The sequence below is a fragment of the Glarea lozoyensis genome (assembly GCF_000409485.1).
Source record: "Glarea lozoyensis ATCC 20868 chromosome Unknown GLAREA10, whole genome shotgun sequence".
Lineage (NCBI taxonomy): Eukaryota > Fungi > Ascomycota > Leotiomycetes > Helotiales > Helotiaceae > Glarea > Glarea lozoyensis.
Genome location: NW_007360984.1, coordinates 879,429 through 897,698, shown reverse-complemented (window position 1 = coordinate 897,698; position 18,270 = coordinate 879,429). Strand labels below are relative to the sequence as shown.

At 46.1% G+C, this 18,270-nt stretch overlaps 8 protein-coding genes across 8 annotated transcripts; 5 read left to right on the top strand and 3 right to left on the bottom strand.

The window, feature by feature from the left end:
* Positions 1–187: 187 nt before the first annotated feature.
* On the top strand, positions 188–1,107 carry GLAREA_05326 (Zn2/Cys6 DNA-binding protein; the record flags this gene model as incomplete). The annotated part of the gene is made up of 2 exons (XM_008078615.1): positions 188–811; positions 862–1,107. 2 exons carry the CDS (start codon positions 188–190, stop codon positions 1,105–1,107), a joined length of 870 nt encoding a protein of 289 aa, XP_008076806.1.
* Positions 1,108–1,513: 406 nt separating this feature from the next.
* On the top strand, positions 1,514–2,933 carry GLAREA_05325 (uncharacterized protein; the record flags this gene model as incomplete). Its single annotated transcript, XM_008078614.1, has 4 exons — positions 1,514–1,585; positions 1,635–2,750; positions 2,808–2,864; positions 2,913–2,933. 4 exons carry the CDS (start codon positions 1,514–1,516, stop codon positions 2,931–2,933), a joined length of 1,266 nt encoding a protein of 421 aa, XP_008076805.1.
* A 2,108-nt stretch (positions 2,934–5,041) lies between these two features.
* GLAREA_05324 (uncharacterized protein) lies at positions 5,042–5,714 on the bottom strand (the record flags this gene model as incomplete). The annotated part of the gene is made up of 3 exons (XM_008078613.1): positions 5,042–5,290; positions 5,345–5,461; positions 5,520–5,714. The coding sequence occupies 3 exons, from the start codon at positions 5,712–5,714 to the stop codon at positions 5,042–5,044; spliced, it is 561 nt and encodes a 186-aa protein (XP_008076804.1).
* A 536-nt stretch (positions 5,715–6,250) lies between these two features.
* GLAREA_05323 (Acyl-CoA N-acyltransferases (Nat)) lies at positions 6,251–8,712 on the top strand (the record flags this gene model as incomplete). The annotated part of the gene is made up of 3 exons (XM_008078612.1): positions 6,251–7,939; positions 7,990–8,048; positions 8,097–8,712. 3 exons carry the CDS (start codon positions 6,251–6,253, stop codon positions 8,710–8,712), a joined length of 2,364 nt encoding a protein of 787 aa, XP_008076803.1.
* Positions 8,713–10,038: 1,326 nt separating this feature from the next.
* On the bottom strand, positions 10,039–11,911 carry GLAREA_05322 (Winged helix DNA-binding protein; the record flags this gene model as incomplete). Its single annotated transcript, XM_008078611.1, has 3 exons — positions 10,039–10,182; positions 10,232–11,544; positions 11,617–11,911. 3 exons carry the CDS (start codon positions 11,909–11,911, stop codon positions 10,039–10,041), a joined length of 1,752 nt encoding a protein of 583 aa, XP_008076802.1.
* A 1,232-nt stretch (positions 11,912–13,143) lies between these two features.
* GLAREA_05321 (uncharacterized protein) lies at positions 13,144–13,768 on the top strand (the record flags this gene model as incomplete). The annotated part of the gene is made up of 2 exons (XM_008078610.1): positions 13,144–13,296; positions 13,349–13,768. The coding sequence occupies 2 exons, from the start codon at positions 13,144–13,146 to the stop codon at positions 13,766–13,768; spliced, it is 573 nt and encodes a 190-aa protein (XP_008076801.1).
* Positions 13,769–14,925: 1,157 nt separating this feature from the next.
* On the top strand, positions 14,926–15,986 carry GLAREA_05320 (P-loop containing nucleoside triphosphate hydrolase; the record flags this gene model as incomplete). The annotated part of the gene is made up of 5 exons (XM_008078609.1): positions 14,926–14,965; positions 15,029–15,094; positions 15,219–15,422; positions 15,490–15,697; positions 15,779–15,986. The coding sequence occupies 5 exons, from the start codon at positions 14,926–14,928 to the stop codon at positions 15,984–15,986; spliced, it is 726 nt and encodes a 241-aa protein (XP_008076800.1).
* Positions 15,987–16,369: 383 nt separating this feature from the next.
* Positions 16,370–18,207, bottom strand: GLAREA_05319 (uncharacterized protein; the record flags this gene model as incomplete). Its single annotated transcript, XM_008078608.1, has 5 exons — positions 16,370–16,398; positions 16,446–16,941; positions 16,993–17,046; positions 17,118–17,987; positions 18,040–18,207. 5 exons carry the CDS (start codon positions 18,205–18,207, stop codon positions 16,370–16,372), a joined length of 1,617 nt encoding a protein of 538 aa, XP_008076799.1.
* Positions 18,208–18,270: the final 63 nt, after the last annotated feature.

Genomic DNA, 18,270 nt, shown 5'->3' with positions numbered 1-18,270 from the left:
CACATCCAGCTTTGTTTACAGCATCCAATCCGCATACTCTACATGAAAGAAAGTTCCAACTCTCCAGGTTTACCCTCACGCAAACACGCAAACCACGTCGTCTTTCACTCGCATCCATATATACACATAATATCTTCTTCTATCTCTTACAGCTCTAAGTAAGAAACCATACTTCACCAACTCCAAAATGTCGTCCCGAAGCACCTCCCCCCTTTACAACCCCTGCTCAGTCATCAACAACATAAATCTGAATGACACAAAATCGCTGCGAGAATTCATGGTCGCTTTCAATGCCTATATCAACCAGTCCTTCCTTGATACAGTCACCTCGGATAAGAGTATCATCCCTCTCCACGCCGCCCATGCGCAGACATTTCGTCGCATCATCCGATCCATCAAGGACTACTCTCCAACTCATCGATTATTGTTAGATGCTATGACCAAGTTTGCTGCCGCTGCGAATGGTTCGAAAGCGGATATCAAGAGGGCTACCATGGGATTGGTGAACTTGGCGGATTCAAATGCGCTAGAACGTCCGATGCATCATCCTGAAGAGTACATGGCCGCTTTGGAGAAATTCGAGAGCGAGAGTGGAGGTTGCAAATGTGAAGATGGCGACGTTTTCGACAGCGATGAGAAGAAAGAGGGAGAAGACGATGTTGAGATGCAAGAAGTTGTCAGCAGCAATACTAGGTCTACCAGAAAGGTCCGTGAAGTGCAGGATTCGGAGGATGAAAATACTGAGACTGAATGTTCAGAGAATGAAATGAGTAAGCGCTTTCAAAAAGATGAATTATTGGTTAGAATTCACGTATGACTTGTCGGCTTTCCTTGTGGATGTTGGAACTGATTGAATTGCAGACAGGGAGACGTAGCCCGATGTCGCTTCAGCCGAAGAAGAAACCTCGTCTTCGTACCCACAAGAACAAAATTGAGAAAGTACCCAAAGAGAAATTACGAAGGGCATGCTTGACATGTTACACATCTCATGTAATGTGCGATAGAGTGATGCCAGTTTGCGGAGCTTGTCACAAAAACGGGAAGGATTGCCAATGGGAACATACTGGCGAGGTTTCTCCTTACTGGGTTGCTGTGAACATCAAGTGAATTCTTACATTTTGATGTTTTGGTTCTTCTCAATCTTTTCACATAGTTGAATTTGGAAATTCTTGCGCTGGTGAAGTAGTCGGAAATGAAGTTAGGCGATCTCCTTAACTCTCCTGGATTCAAACCTCCCTCATCTCTCAGTATATGTTGTGAGGACTCTGAGCATTATGACAACCATCTGAACAATCTTAATGACCACCCACTCATTTTCCATTACACCATGTTTGTACATGATGTCGCAATGATAAGCGCCCAGTGAATACCCAAATATGAAGGTGAAGTTCACCCTGACGCGTTTATGAAAACACTGTTTTATTCAAGAGCAGACGCGCTAGTATTTCTAACACAACCCTTCCATAAAACAGACGTCCACAAAACAAAGTTTTCTAGTTTTTCTAGCAAAACCATGTCGCCAGACAAAGATCGTCGATCCGTTCTCCAAATGTCCCAAATATCAATACAACCAAATGAATTGCTAGTAAGTCAACAAAACGTCTGACAAGAGAACCAAAACAGACTGCCCCGAGTCGGGGATCATCTCCTCATATTATCGCGCATACCAACGATTTACAGTGTCTCCAATCCAACCACGTCCAAGTGGTACTCCAACCGCCGATTACGGTTATGGCACCAAAGCAGAGGAAGTCGACCATTCAAGGTGGATAAACGAACCTGGAACAGGCGTACAAAGCGCATGGGGTTACTTTGCCAATCTCGACACATCCGACGGAGATTCGATGAGACGCTTGGCCAAATACTTTCACTACAGACTCAATAAAATAAACGGCCGCAACGATTCAGCAATGTACGCTCTTGACTTGACCGAGATGATGGAGATGAACCGGATGTTTGAAGAAAGTGTCGGTAATGAGTTGCTCACTGAAATGTTGACCTGGTTCACAACATTTCGTGACGGTCCTGAGAGGCAGCTTCTAAATCGGGCGCAAGAGTTAGCCAGGATGGTCAATAACTTTGTGCGCAACCCAACTGTTTATCCGGTTGATTACTCCAAGGAGAAAGCGCTGTGGGAAAAGAAGAATAAGAGTAGCGGGACGGCAAGAACGAGAGGTGCTGCGACCGAGGAAGTAGAGACGGGGGAAGGAGCAAGCCCATCGCCAACAGTTCAAACAAACGGTCGCAAGTTTAGCGCGAAGACGAATGGGAAGAAGAGAAAAGTCCCTTCAACGGTCACCAGCGCTCAGCCAGATATCCCGATACGAACTGTTCAACCACGAATGTTTGAAAAGCCTAAAGAGGATGAGGATGATGATGAGGAGGAGGACGAAGAAGATCCCGAAGAAGAGGATCGAGAGCCATTGGAGAAGGATCACTCCGATGAACAGACTTACAAGTTTGATGAACCGGCCAAGCCAGGAAAGCGTCGTCGTCTGGTGAGCAGAGCGGTTCTTGCAGCTCTCAAGAACGGCAATATGAATGGTAAAATGGACCAACTGAAGGATGACGACAAAGACTATGGTAGTTTCAAGTCATCAAGTTCGAGGAGCACATCAGTAAAGTGGGACGAAGATCCCAAGAAAGAATCCAAAGGAGCGTCGAAGACGGCTCCTGACTCCAAAGGAAAGGGCAAGAAGGAAGATAAAGACGTGGAAACCGATTCTTCGGAGGATGACATGCCTTACAAGGTAAGCTCTACGTTGAGACTTGCACTACTTTGGCTGGTTTGTTGCTGAAGATTGTAGAATGTGTTCGAGGAGATTTACATCACAGACACCAGGAAGACTAGAAGTGGCAAGGAGGTTAGTTCGTTCCATCTCGCTCAAGTTTAGCTGCTAACAAACAAACAGTTTAATCCGTACGCCATCTAGCAGACGCTATTAATGACAACTTTACGAAACTCAAGATGAGAATTAATCGAAGCCTGCGAGCGAAACAGCAAGAAACTAAAGGAGCGATACCAAACTGAAGGGTGGAGGTAGAGGATGAGAGCCGGTGCAGATGCGACAGTCGAGTAAGGAACGCTTATACGAGCGGGAGATGGATGATTATTTTGTCGGCTGACAAGATTGGATTGATTGGTTGTTGGATTAAAAGGATAGCTTTTTTGTATGCTAGAGTTGTGGATAAACAAAACACTCTTTTGAATACTTGGTGCAGATTGCCGTGGCAGAAGAATGGATGGGTGTGAAAGTAATAAGAGACAAGGCGATCACTGGCCAGAGTAGATTCTCGATTCGTAGGCTAGATATGAATTTGAGTATTGCTTCATCCGCGGTCCTTCATTTACGCAGGATGAAGTAACGGGCGTTGATCATGATCTTTGTTGACAGACCTAGCGTTAGAAGTTTTGTCACTTGTCACTTCTCACTTACAGAACGACCCTTGAAAGTAGCCAAGAGACACAAGTCGCTTTTTAAATCGAAAGCATTCAAAATTCAAGAGGGAAAAGATAAATGTTAGAGGAGTTCTCTAAATACCGGTACCTTAGTGAGTGTCCAGGTGTAATGTTGGGGCATCATCGCTCGTATTTTTTCATATTATGCGAGATACAGGCCTTCAGTTATATGTACGAGTTGACAAATGCAAGATGATGGACTTTTGCAACTCTTAGTAACATTTGAGTATTGTGAGAAATGCTGTGCAATATTAATTTACAGAGAATTCTCGAGCTGAGGAAGGGAAACTCTAGATGAGGATAATTGAGATTCTAGAGAGGATCAATTAGAGCCACATGAAGCGCTTTTCATAGAACACATAGAATTATATGTTTTTTGAGATTAATTGGGTGTGGAGCCCACTAGACCTTCCCCCATGTGGATGTGTTGAAGTGTTCGCTGCCGCTGATGCTTAGGCTGGCGGCCTCAGCTTGAGCTCACTATCCTGCCGAGGCATTCTAAGGACACTGAGGTGCATTTAAATCAAACTATGGTGAGTTCTATGTGAGTTTTCTGAATTATAGGTGATCAATTGTCTCGATGAAAATAAATTCGATGGCTGTCGTTCATTACATTTTTGGAAGGTGCAATCATGAGTTTGGGCGTTCACATCTGAATCACCAGCGACACCATCATCCACACAGAATCAACACAACATCACAAGCTCTTATGGAAACCGACTGTTTGAGTCATATCGCACTCTAAATATAATCAGATCGGTGTTTGTAGCCCTTGGCCTTAAAATAATACGTCATATGAGAATAATAGTTTTCGTCAATCCACCATAAAATAGGGCGACTCCCCATCGAAACATCCTAACTGTTTTAGGTAGTCAGTCACCGACTCTAGCCGCGCTGTGATGTAATTGAAGCTTTTCATATTCTCGCAGTCGACAGAGCGATAGCAGATGTCTAGCGAAAGCATTGCAGACATTTCCCATAACATGTTGGACATATCCTATCTGTTTGAGAAGAAGCAGGCAAGGAATATTTATTATGCCGTGGTAATTCTCGTAGAGTCACGGATGAGATTGTCGGATTATCGTTGAAGATGGTTGCTTCGGTGGTGATGCAAAAGGCTGACGAGGCTGGTTGATTTCCCACAACAGGACACACCGTCGACCCTCAAGCATCGCTCATTTACCTGAGTAGATGCCTAGATAGTGAGCGATCACAGTCACACGCTTTGCAGATAATCGGAAGTAAATAGGCTTAAGTGATGGACGATGGGCATGGGCCAGATTCTCCTAATGGGACTGCGCATTTGGCGAAGGAGGGTCTAAAGTCACGGCACCACTTCACACAGGACATTCATCCGAGGCCAAATTCTATAACGCAGCCAGTTCGAGTCAAATTCAATTGCATGAGATGATTGTATTCAGCGACGACCAGCCGTCTAGACTTCGATCTCCTTCATTCGCGTCGATTCCCCTATGCCTTAGTTTTTCCGAGCCTCGCCAGACCTAGCAGCCCCAAGAACCGCTCTAAGATCATGTGAAGCCCTTAGTCTGGACGTTTGAAGCTGTGATGCAATCATCAGTGCTAACCTTCCCCCCTCAAATTCCACGCCGCGAAGGTGAATCTCTTCTCCAGCAACGCTCTCGTTCCACAACCAGAACCGTCAAGCTCTGCTTTGAACCCATCACCATACTCCTGAGAACTCATCACAATCGTTGGACATTCACTTGGCGCATTCTGCGACACATATTGGATGACTATTTGACCGTCAGCCGTTTGGCAGCAGTCCCACAGCATCACTCTCGCTTTCACAACCAGAACCATCAAGCTCTGCTTTGAACCCATCAGTAGACTCCTAAGAACTCATCAAAATCGCTGGAAACTCACCTGGCGCATTCTGCGAAACATATTTGGACAACTCCTAAAGTCCTCAGCCGTCAGCTTTCGTGGGAGAGCAGTCTGCAGCAACACTACAGCTTTCATAAGCAGAATCATCAACCTCTCCTTTGGATCTATCATTAGACTCTCGAGAACTCCTCACAATCGTTGGAAATTCACTTACCGCATTCCGCGACACATACTTGGATAACTCCCTAGGCGTCAACATTCGTAAGAGCAGCCCGCAGCATACTATTATCAAAACCCCCTTGTCGCGGACGGCCAGCAACAACAATACGAGTCGACGCTCAATACCTTCGATTCCATCTTCGCATTCTTGCGGATTTACTATTGTCTTCCTCCGCCCACCACTAGGCATATAAAAAGAAGGACCTTTCGCGCGACACTTGACGATAACTTCACAAGCTTTGGTACGTGCACTCCTAAACTCGTTCAGCCTGCTTCTAACAGTCGCAGAAATAATCAAAATTTCTTACTTGATTTCGGAGCCTTTGGAACCCCAATCTCTTCCCTCGTTCGAAGCATCACACAACCCACACATTCACCATATCATACCTGTTTGCAGGACAGCAGATAAGATACAATATCCGACCGCGACTCTACGCACCTCAATCCACCGCATTCTCCTCCTTCATAACTCGCCGGTCCTCACCAATCGCACCCTTCACTTCGCTGTTCCCTTACAATACCGAAAGCCTAGACGTTGATTCACGCGGTCGACAGGCTCTCTGATAACCACTACATAAGACAGGCTACTTTCTTGCATCACTTCCACTTATTCACAAGGCTTGTTCGAACACAAGATAAATTACTGTACAAAAAAACCTGCGACTTCCTGTCGAATCGATTCCTGTCATTCTTCTGTTGTCAAAGTTCGAAAAATACTTCGCTAAAATGAATACTGGCAAGATCTCGGCAGAGTCTGCCAATCAAAAGACTACGCTTAAAAGAGCAGGGGCCATCAACGCCAACGAACCCCAATCACCCGCAAGGGAATTGCTCACACCTCCAACCTCATCCCCTCGAGGACTGAGTGATTCGTCGCCCCCAAATAAACGCGTCCGTGACGCAGACGAGGACGACGCGGAGGAGGACGCTCCCCCAAAGAAGAAGTCGCAGGTGTCTAGATCCAAGTCGTTAAAACCCAAGTCGTTGAAGCGCAAGGAAAAGTCCGCAAGATCTTCAGCAGGCAGATTGACCGGCGTGCAAAAGGAATTGGCAGAGCTCTCTGATGCGCTTTGTAGACCGCTTCAAGGAAGGGATATTGCTCGACAAATTGCACGTATTGATTACGAATGCGCGCAGAAGGCTATCAGCCAGAAAACAGATTTGAGATCCGAGCAGAACGTCTCTCCACGTCACGCTCTCAAAGCACCAAAATCTGAAGGGTCAAGTGAAGTCAAACCTGAACAGCCAGCTGCTATTCAGTGCAGTGAGACCTCAGAGAAGAAGGAATCTCTCGTATCCAATAAATCCTCTCAGCAAGAAGACAACTTCAAAGTCGATCCTCAACAGCCCAAGTGCAAAGCAAAGAAAAGCGCTGAACCGCCCGTTGCGAGCACTGAGACAGGTCAGAGGACTGTATGGGCCCGCCATATAGCGGAGGGAATAGCTTCGTACAAGGGAACTGACAGTGAGAAATATTCAAAAGCAGAGGCGGCAAAGAGATCCATTGAAAAGAATCGCGCCAAGAACCAGACTCGTAAAGAGAACAAGCAGTCACAGAGGAAAGCGCGTCAAACATTTGAGAATTCCGAATATCATAATCACGCGATTGACTTCACTGACACTGGGAGTTTGAGCAGAAGTGAATTCAAGAAAAAAAAGCAAGCAGAATACGAAAAGAAGAAGGAAGCTATAGAGAAGGATAAAAAGCTAGTGGAGGATGAAAAACAATTAATGCTTGCTCTGGAATTCTCGCAAAAGGCCAAGGAACGAAAATTGTTTGGAGAAACCAAGACTTCACTTCACCTTCAGGATCCTGGTAAGGGAGAACTCTTCTCCCCGCTTTTATCACACTTCACCGAATCCGATCTTCGAGAAATCCTCAAAGAAGACGATTTGCTCCAACTCTCAACCGAAGATAATTTCAAACGATTTTTGCAACAAAATAATTTTGAAAGTCTTGGAAAGCTTCCAAGAAAGGCGGAACCGGTTCAAGCTATGCCTGCATCTACTTCGTCCTCGCCTGTATCAGCTCTCACAGGCCTCGAACTGAAACTCAAAGTATCTCAAAAAGCCAAGGACCAGCTTAAAATGGAGAACGGGCCACAAAATCAGAAAATTTACGAGTCACGAAATGTTGATCAAGTTGTATTCGGGGGTCTGAAGTTTCCTGCCTGGTTTCCTGCCGCTTACCCACCAGAGGTCATTGGTGTCAAAACTGCGGGCGCAAATACCATCACTGTTCCCATTTTGCACGTCTGCGAAAAATGTTTTGCATACACTGTCGACGTACGTGCAAGTCTTGCGCATAAGAAGTTCTGTTCACAGAATGAAGTTCCTGGGGAGTTGACATATAACCACCAGGGAAAGGGTATCTGGAAGGTCAAGAAAGTTGATGGAGCTGCTCCCGAATCTAAGGTATGTTCAATCTCAAGCATTTGCGATTGATTTTCTAACTTTTGTTCCAGCTGCTACTTCAACGCCTGTCGCTGTTTGCGAAGATGTACATTGAATCCAAATCCGTCTTGTATGAGGTGTGGACCTTCGATTATTTTCTTCTGACACACACGGATAGCTCGGGCGATGAGCAGATTGTTGGTTTCTTTTCAAAAGAAAAGAAGTCTTGGAATGACTACAACCTTGCATGCATTTTCATACTTCCTCCATGGCAAAAGAAACAATTGGGCAGGATCTTAACGGAGCTGTCGTACGAAATTAGTAAGGAGAAGATCGGTGGTCCCGAGCGGCCCATATCGGATGTTGGCCACGCTGCCTATATGCGCCTATGGGGAAAGAAGATATTCAAATATCTTTTGGATTCGCCGATTACAGACAACATCGCTGGCACGGGAGAAACCAACATCGAGCTCATTAGCAAGGCCACAGGAGTCAGTCCCATAGATTGTATGGACTTTTTTGAGACACTCCAAAACGAGAGCTCCACCCGGTCCAAAGTTCTTCAGATGAAGAGACAGCCCAATGTTCTTGAAGACTTCGAGAAAATACATCATCATAAATACGACCCCCGAGACAACAGCTTAATATGCAGGTGGCTCAAGGGAACAGCGAAGGTCAATCGTCTGGTCATCGATCAAGATCAAATCCGCGCATGGCTGGCGAAGAATAAGATCGATGTCAATGAGGTTTTCATCGATCCTAGACATGTCACGGTACCAGCACAGAGTCCTTGAAAGTCATGTTCAGGAAGAAGCAGAATTGTTGCATCAATATGGCGCGTGGATTTTGTACATTTTTGGGCATTAGATGATGATAAATGTTGAAAAAAAGGGATAGATTTGTGGTGTTAGGTTCAAACTTTTATATCCCCCGGGCCACTGGTGGCGTTTGGGTTGGGCGATATTAGAGTATCGATGATTGATAATTCGCTGGAATACAATTTTGATTTTCAAGTTCCTTCATTGTGAAAAGTGACGTTTTATTGAGGACTGGCAGGAGTGGACTTGTGTGACGATACATTATGCTTATGGCTGCGTGAAAACATACTATGTCCACACACGAAGTGACTCTTCTCTCGTTGACAACTCTCATCATGATGATTCCCGTCCTAACAAGTAGCTTATCGTTGTGTGTTCACCGTCTTTTCAGATGAATTATCAAGTATTGGCCAGACGGCATGAGGTTGAATGCTCATAGAAGGGTGTGAATAGTCACTCGAGGCTTGACGCCGAAACCTACTCACTCCAGCACCCAGCATAAGAGGGCGCTACATACGACACTCGGATGAAGGTTACTATTCCGATCTGTGAGTTGGCAGCTCGAAGCTCGGGTCGTGCGAGTGAAGTTATATCTGAGCCTTATGTCTGGAAAGTAGAAGATTGATAAGTGATCACACATACGACTCGTCAATATCAAGCAGGAGAATCGCGAAAAAGCCATCTGAGAACTAAAGCTCTTCGATATACTCGTACCACACCTAGATCTTCACACAAAGCTACAACCTGACGCCAGGGCACGTGAACATCTCACCAATCACACTCATAAGATCGAATCAGAAGAAACCAATATCTATTACTAACAACACAGACGTCCAGTCCCAACCTCCCAACCCTTGCGCGCGCTAAACAAGCAGCGACATCGAAGGGCAGTCAGACGCCAAAAGAGTACAAAAGAAAATCGACGATGACAGGCAGGCAGCAGTGTGATGACCGCAGGAAACTAATAGTAACAGGCCCTGCCGAGAGGGGGAATGTTCCGTATGTCTCCGGAAAAAGTTGTGCAGAGGGTTGGTACAAAAGGGTAATAAGTAGTAGTAGCAAGAAGGAGGTCCCCCCCAAAAAAGGGAGGCATTAAGAAGGTGTGTTGTGCAGTAATGCATGCCACTCAACCCATTTCTCCCAAACCCCCTTTCCCCTCCCAAAGTAGTTCGCTCCCCTTATGCCGCCGTTCCTCCCAGGTTTGTTCGGTTGCCGCTCGCCTTATGCAACTTTCTCTACTCGGTTTCTTGTGTACATGATTGAAATGCCTCCAACATTTCGCTCTGAATTCTAATCCCCAGCTTACATGCCCTCAAATTCCCCACCGAGGTCGTCTTCGTCCAGATCTCCGTCCTGAATCTCCTTTGCCATCTCACGCTCGCGCTCGCGTGCCTCTTGGGCGTTCTTGAGTTCCAATCGGTGTTGGTTCATAGGGAATCGCATTGCCTGTAGTTTGTTAGTTTTGCTAATGTAATTTGAGATTCCCGCGACATACCTTGACGCTTTCATCGTGGAGGCTGAGGCACGCTTGGATACGCTCGTGGAATGCTTCTCCCGGTTCTCTGGTGGCATAGACATCGCCAACCTCCTTGCTCTTCATGAATCCTCTCTCACGATCCAAGGAAGCCTCAATGACACCATCCCGGATTGCCTTTGCAACAATGTACTCGGCAGATTCCTCGCTCTCCAACTTCAAACGGATACAGATGTCTCGGAGCGATATTCTTGAATACGATAATGACATCATTCGGATACCGGTCTTGATGACATTTTGTCGCAGGCGCAGAATTAAAGTGTATGTGCCGTCACGTCTGAAAGCCTCACTGTGCTGTTTGATGGTACTTTCAAACTCCCCAAGAAGTCCCACACGGACGGCCTGAACAAGATGCAAGTATGGTTCTAAGGCACGCTCCATGCTGGCATCGCGGAAGGTGGCACGTTCCGGGATATCACCCATTAACAACTCAACGACCAACTTCAACTTCGTCGCACTCTGTGAGAAACCGGCCGCACAAGGACTCGAAGGTGCTTTTCTTGTTGCTGCTGTGAGATGTTGATGCGCTTCTGTGTAACGGAGTTGAATGGCTCTGATTCGTCCTAGATAATACAGATATCGTGCAACTTGGTTATTCGATGCGTTGTCAGGAAACTTGGTATGTGTTACAAGGAGATCGGCTTGATTAATATGGGATGTGGATAGATAATTCCGTAACAGTAGAACGATGACCGTAGATTGTGTGTCGACATCCTTTCGTAAAACGGCAGTTCGGAGGGCAGATAGAAGAGCTGGTCGAAGAGATACAACTGGTGATGCTGGAGAAGGTGGAAGTGGCTGCATCTGCTCGCAGAATAACGAGTAGTAAAAATACACGCGGGCAGATAGCGAGTCGAGGGTTCGGCGATTCAAGGAGTGTATCCGATCAGTGAGATGTTGAGAGAAGACCGCACCTCTGTTGTTGTCCTTCTTGTCCAAGTAGTGGATCTGGATAAGAACTCCAAGGAAGATGTCGACTTCAGGGAGGATATCTTTTTGCTCTTTCTTTCCCGACTTAGTCGCCTTGGATTCAGAATCAACTTCCATCTCCGGAGTGTTTGGTTTGGAAAATGTAGCATCCTCCCTATCAATTGCAACCAACAAAGACTTAGCAGCAGGGCTCGTCGATGGATATGTCTCTGTGATGACCCTCGCAAGGATATCGGGTGTCAGGCGTTTGCGGATAGACGAAATTGATCGAAGGGCTCTGAGTGTAAACCTAGCATCGAACAGAGTGACTGCGCGCTCGAGTAATGGAAAACTGTTCTTGATATCTGTGGAGTGATGAGAACAACGTCAGCAACGGGTTCTGCGATAGATCGTGGGGCCAAAGCAATAGGGCCTACCTGATACAGCCTTGGTTACTGGATCAACTTTCACAGCGCCGTCATCCTCTGCTGTTTGCTCTTCACCTTCCATTACCACATCACCTTCCTGATCTTTGCCCGGGGATGATGACAATTTTGAAGCTTTTGATGGCGGAACAACAACTGTCATCTCCTCTTCTCCATCTTTCGACTTCTTGCCCTTTCCACCTTTCAGGGATGTGGGCGCATCGTCCTTCATCTCGACGTCTTTTGTACCATTGACACCATTCTCGACTGGTTCATTGCCGTTGGTGTGTGGTGTTTTGCTGGGCATATCTGGAAGTGAGGACCTCGAAGGCGCCCGGCTGTGACGTGCTCTGGATGATCTCGGTGATCGCGTTAGTATGAAGGATTTGATGCGAAATCGGTATCGGGAATCGAAGTAAGCTCTCTGTGACTGTTTCCTGGTCACGAGGCGATGCTTTTTTCGAGTGTGCGAATTGTGTTGGTGTTGAGGTTGATGAGGTTCTCGAAGCTGTTGTCGGTGATTACACTCTTTGAAGCTTAAACAACGAGCTCTACGGTAGGCATTGACGCAACGTCGCGCACAATTTCGAGTGACGCGAGTCAAGGGAGCCTTACACAGTGGAATCTTAGTCACCAAGCAGCATAAGTTATTTTGGAACTCTCGAAGCGCTTTCCAAAGCAACATCGTCCGCAGACGACGATTATATGTGAATGCTAGTATTTTTGCAAGTTACATAGATTTATGAATGTCCCGACTGCTTTTCTTATAAAACTTACAGGTCTATTCAAAGGCCTATATGCTAGACATTGACCACGAGGCATGATTATGCACCTGACTATGAGCAGTGATTGCGAATCTCTAATTTCCATATATCTGTAGCGGCAATGTGATATCAATCTCCGAGGTATTCAAGTAACATCATCGTCAGTTACTTGAATGACTTGTGAACACAGACAACACAATATCATTGTGTGCGATATCTCTTCCGAGTCGCTCCGACCCGGGACATCGGTGACATCAAGCACAACACGTGACTGGTAGGATTGTTTCTTCAGAACTTGTCTTGTAATCTTCGTGGGGAACCCTGTTAGGATTTGCGTAGTGCAAAAGTCAAGCTGGTTCATCTGCTCTAACAAATAAGAATGCAACGATTTCTCACTTGTCCAACTCTGGGTCCGCCTTTCATGCGACTTCTTTCGCAATTCGGTAAGTGAAGCGGAGACGCCGGCCACCGGACTCGATCGGCGTCTCGGCAATGGACGCTATCGCTTTCACGAGGCGATTTGCTTCTCCGGCTTTTCCCTGCATGTTGGCAAAAGGAAAATCTTCTCCATTTATGAATCCTATATGATCGCACACACTTCTCCATCGACCCGCAATCATACAAAACAAGAATCAACTCACACTACCTATTCGCACGACGAATACCAAAACCACAAAAAAGCATTGAATCACAACAACGACAAGCCGACATTCGAACGCGTTTGGTCGGGAAATCAATCAACGGGCACTAGTTCTGCAACAAGCACACGACCAAAATGAAGGTCTTTTCCAACGAGGAGTCGTTTGATTACTCCTGGGAGGAGGTATCAACAGCGAACTGGAGAAAGTACTGTCCTTGGAACGACAAGTCTACACATGTTATTGCAGTCGATACTTTATCGCGAAGTGTGGACACCACAACCGGAATTGTAAGAGATTGCACTCATTCGCAACTTTAAATCTGTCTAACAAGTATTTCAGCTCCGCACAGAACGCTTGATTACATGCAAGCAAAGCGCGCCTAAGTGGCTTGCCTCGTTAATGGGAGGAACCGATATTTCCCAAGTTTTCGAAACCTCCTATGTCGACCCCGAATCGAAGAAGGTTACCATGGTATCGCAGAACCTTACTTTTGCCAACATCATAAACGTCCGAGAAACCGTCGTTTACCAACCCCTTTCCGCCGCGAGAACACAATTCAAGCAAGAAGCACAGATCACCGCGTTATGTGGTGGATGGCAAAAAGTCAAGACGGCAGTAGAGGATGCAACCGTCACACGTTTCAGAGAAAATGCTGTTAAGGGCAAGGAAGGATTCGAATCGGTCCTTGAAATGAGCCGTCGTGTTTTCAGCGAGGAGAAGTCTCGACAAAACCAGTCCACCGAGAAGATGGCACTATAGACGGTGTAGAGGGATAAACCACTCTGCATCTCGACTTTTTCACGACTATCACGTTATCGCGATCACACAGCATATTTAGACTATACCTGTAATTGGACAGCACCTCAAAAGTCATTCGGGAGGGCTTGAGATTAGGAGCAATTTGGCATTTAGCGCGGCGTTTGGATTTAGAACCAGGGGCATTTTGCTTTCCTACGCTTTGGACAATCTCCACGCGTGTACGCCGTATACTTATTAGATGTACATACCTTTCGCCTTTGAGCGAATTAGAAGAACAAAACTACTAGATGAGGACCTGCCAGGTCCCAATAGAGAAAAGTTAGACATATAAACCTTGTTAATTCTCAACAATAAATTGCATGTGACATTGCTTGAAACAAACGCTTTGAATGAGCAAAGAAAGTATTAATCTGAGTGGTGTCCCATATCTTAAACTTGAAAAAAACATCCCTGTTATGTAACAGCACAACCAACAAGCACATCACTCATCACGCTCCCCCCTTCACAACCCCAATCTTCCTCTCACTCCTCTCCAAATAATCGCTCACAACTCCCCTAAAATCCTCACTCAGCTCCCCCTTCAAAGCGTCCCCAGCAACCTTTCTCGCCTCCTCATACCGTTTAAAAAAGTACAATTCCTCGATCGCGTGTAATATCGTCTGAGATTCTGGTTTACTAGGATTGTTTATTGGGAGGGTGAGGGTTTTGTGGATCTATTTCGATCAAAACTTAGCCAGAGTGAGTGATGTGAGAGGGTCTGGAGTGGGATGGGACGGGTTTAAGGAGGGGGAGATTCACTTCTCCGGTTTCTATTTTGGGTCGCCATTGTTTTCGTTGGTTGTTGAAGTCTTCTTCTGTTTGAAAGTCTCGGGGGAGTTTTTGGGTTGAGTCGGATTCGTCTGAGGAGACTTCGATGTTGAAGAGGCCTCCGTTTTCGTCTTCCATGTTGGTCTGTCGCTTGATTGACTTCCCCCTCTCACTACCTAATAGCCATTGGTACAAATTGCCCAGGTGCCGTAAGACCTCTCATAATTTGTAAGTTGGGTGGATATAATTTGACATCACACCCCACCTTCCGAGGTTCACCCGCTCTGATATCAACCCCACCTCGAAACCATGACTTCCTCTCAATTGCACAGGAATTTTATCATACAATCATGGAAGAACAAGTGGATCGTCTGGTTGAGAAGACCTGGGGTAGGAAAGTCCCATGGAGAAAAAGAAGGGAATCATACAGAAGCTGAATCGAATATCTCACAGCAAAATATCAAAACACTCCTCCAGATCAGAGACTATTGATAGCTGTCTCTGGAATTCCGGGATCTGGTAATTCCCCAATCTTAAAATCCTTTCCAACTTACCAAAGGCCATGATCCCATCTCAATCCACCTATCTCATCTCACTTTCCTTCATCCGCCCTCAACCACCCCCAACTAACACCTCCACCCAGGCAAAACCACACTCGCCCTTACAATAACCACCCGTCTCAACGCCCTCCACACCACCCTCCACGGAAAGACCACCTCTCCACCACCAGCAACATTCGTCCCAATGGATGGCTACCACTTCCCCCGCTCCGAGCTCGACAAATTCCCAGATCCGAAGAACGCACATGACAGACGAGGAGCGGCATTTACTTTTGACGGCGAAGCTTGTACTTGTCCCCCTTTCCTTATTTCTCCCTCATCCACCTCCATCTCCTTAAACTAACGTAATTCTAGTCCTGAAATTAGTCCAACAAATCCGAAAACCCATCACAAAAACCACACCACCAATCCACGCACCGTCCTTCGATCACGCGTTGAAAGACCCAGTGTATGATGATATTCCCATCCCGCCTACAGCGAGGATAGTAATCTTTGAAGGGAATTATCTGTCGCTGAATACGGAACCGTGGAGTCAGGCTGCGGCGTTGATGGATGAGCTTTGGTATATTTCCTTCCTATGTTCAGTTCCAATATTTAACCCAATCCCACATAGTTAGAATCATACTGATGAAAGCAATTCTAGGTTTGTAAATGTAACCTTCCCAGTAGCAGGTGCACGTCTTGTTCCACGACATGTAAAAGCTGGAATAGCACCCACGGAAGAACTAGCGTGGAAGAGGGTAAATGAGAATGATCTGGTTAATGGTCAGGAGATTGTAGATAACAGGCTTGAGGTTCATGAAGTGATTGAGAGTAAGGAAGATGATTCGTGGAAGCCTAGTGGGATTTAGGAACCCATCTTGGGTGGAAATGGTTTGAAGATAATGCTGGAAGACTTCAATTCAAGTCTTTGGCTGTTTCTCATCCAATCATCTGCTGGGCCTTAGAAAAATCTAAACGAGTGATTTATTAATGATAATTCCTCTTGAGTAAGTTATGAATACAAACACCGCCAACTGGAATCTCAAAGACCCGCCATATGAGCCCACTCAATGCCCCCTATCTTACACAACGCTATCAATAGTACAGTTCGGTAACACCATAAAACTATGCCGTTTGTGTTACACCGAAATGAAGATTTATAAAGAGAACCGAATCGTGGAAAAGCAGAACACAGCCGGTGAACACAAGTCAAAATTCTCCCTCAGTGAAGATTCATCGTTCACTTTCCGCTTCAGATGTGGATTTCAGTGACACTCGCACCTAACATTGTCAGCATTTAGCCCCATCAGTTCTCGAATCAAACTTACTAACTCCATTCTTTCCTTTCTTTCCAGAGCTCAATTCTTGCTCGAGACGTATGCACTCCTCAATGCCCTCGCGATATTTGCGGAGTTCTTGTTCCAGGGCGCTCGCAGGTAAATCACATAAAGCGGTGCCATCTAAGGATATGCCGCCGTAAACGATCTTATCTGTCGAGTTTTTTGATCCTATGGCTTTAGACCAGTTGAGAACGTTTCTCTTGACCATAGCATCACCCTGTTCGCCACCAGTATCAAGACCGTCTTCGCCCCTGAAAGCATAATCACGACCCAGACGAAGAAAGACCCCAAGTGGTCGGCTCCCAGTCAATACGCGCATCTGATTTGTGAATCTTTTGTCGAAGAAGTAGATGAGGTTCTGCTTGTACAATCGTTGCTCCTCCATAGATGATCGAGTGTAGCCTGGATGGCATGCGAGACATCGGAATGTCTCGAGACGATCTTTCAGAAGCTTCTTGCTTCGAATACGCATGAAAACAGTGTACTAAGAGCATGTCAGAAATTGTAACTTCAGCGCTTGTTATTGCACACTTACTGCACGACTATCGTTCATGACTGTCACTTTCGCCATATCAACCAGAAGTAGGAACTGGAAACTTGAAGTTAGCTCAAATCATCGAGTAGCGTGTTAAAGGGATGGTTCCTTTATGTAGCACTTACCTGTTTACCTCGCCAATGACCTTCGGAGGCGTCTTGGGCCTGTTTCAAGGGATCTGCGGTTGGGCCGGCTGCCATGATGTCTTTCGCAATAAGAGAAAATCTTTTTATAGAGTAAGGCTCACGAACATACTCGTCACGTCCGTCTCGTCCAACTCTGATGACTACCCTTGCGTTTGGATCCTGTATGTTTGTCAATGCATACTCCCATTCCCGAACCATATCTGCTCCGAATATTGCAGAACCTAATTGAATTCTTTCATTTGAAAGACCTGCTGAGTGTACCTGGGGAGCTGGAGAACAGCCTTCGACCCGTTCTTCATCGGGAGACTGAGCATTATGGTCTTTCATCATGACAGTGGTTCCAGTCGGTCGAGCAATTTCATAACCGAGGTATCCCTCATAAGGCGTTTTGGAATACTGACTGGATGAAGAGCTTGTTTCGTCGGAGTACTCTTGGCAGTCATGATATTGGGGTAATTCAACATCACCTTCAACGTCAGTGACAGGCACGCGGGAGTTGGTACTTCTAGACTCAACGGTAACCGAAGTCTGCAAAGCCTTGTTCTTCTTCATGGGAGATTCCAGTGTTTGAGTTGCACTCGCGCATCTCTTCTTAGGACTACTAGGTCGAACGGATGAAGTCCTACGAGAGGGAGGATTGGAGGAACCTGTCTCAGCTTCGCAGCTGCCGATGGACGTCCTGGAAGCTCGGGAAGAAATGTGACTGTCATACTCCATGAAGTCGCTGTTGGAAGGATTTTTGAGGCCATCATCCATGTCATTTAATGGTGGTGTACAGACATTGGTATCCTCCGATTTTTTGGCCAAGTAAGGTCCCATCCAAAGAGATTCTTCAGGGGCCTTCTTCAACTTTAGGCGGATTTCAGTATGTGTGGAAAGAAAGAGGCAAAAAAACGCTTACTGTGGAACTTGAATTGGTGGCCCCCTTATTCCTCTTCTCCATTTGACCATGCCCCGAAGCCTTCACGGGTGACAAGCTGGACGATCGTAGGACCCGAGTTCGATCATGCTGAGGGTAATCTGGCTTTCGAGACCTCTCAGGCAATTTGGTGGACGATGTGACAGGCATACTTGCAATATTTCTGTTCAATACAGATACGTAATTTACTTCCGACGATTGGATCCAAAATTG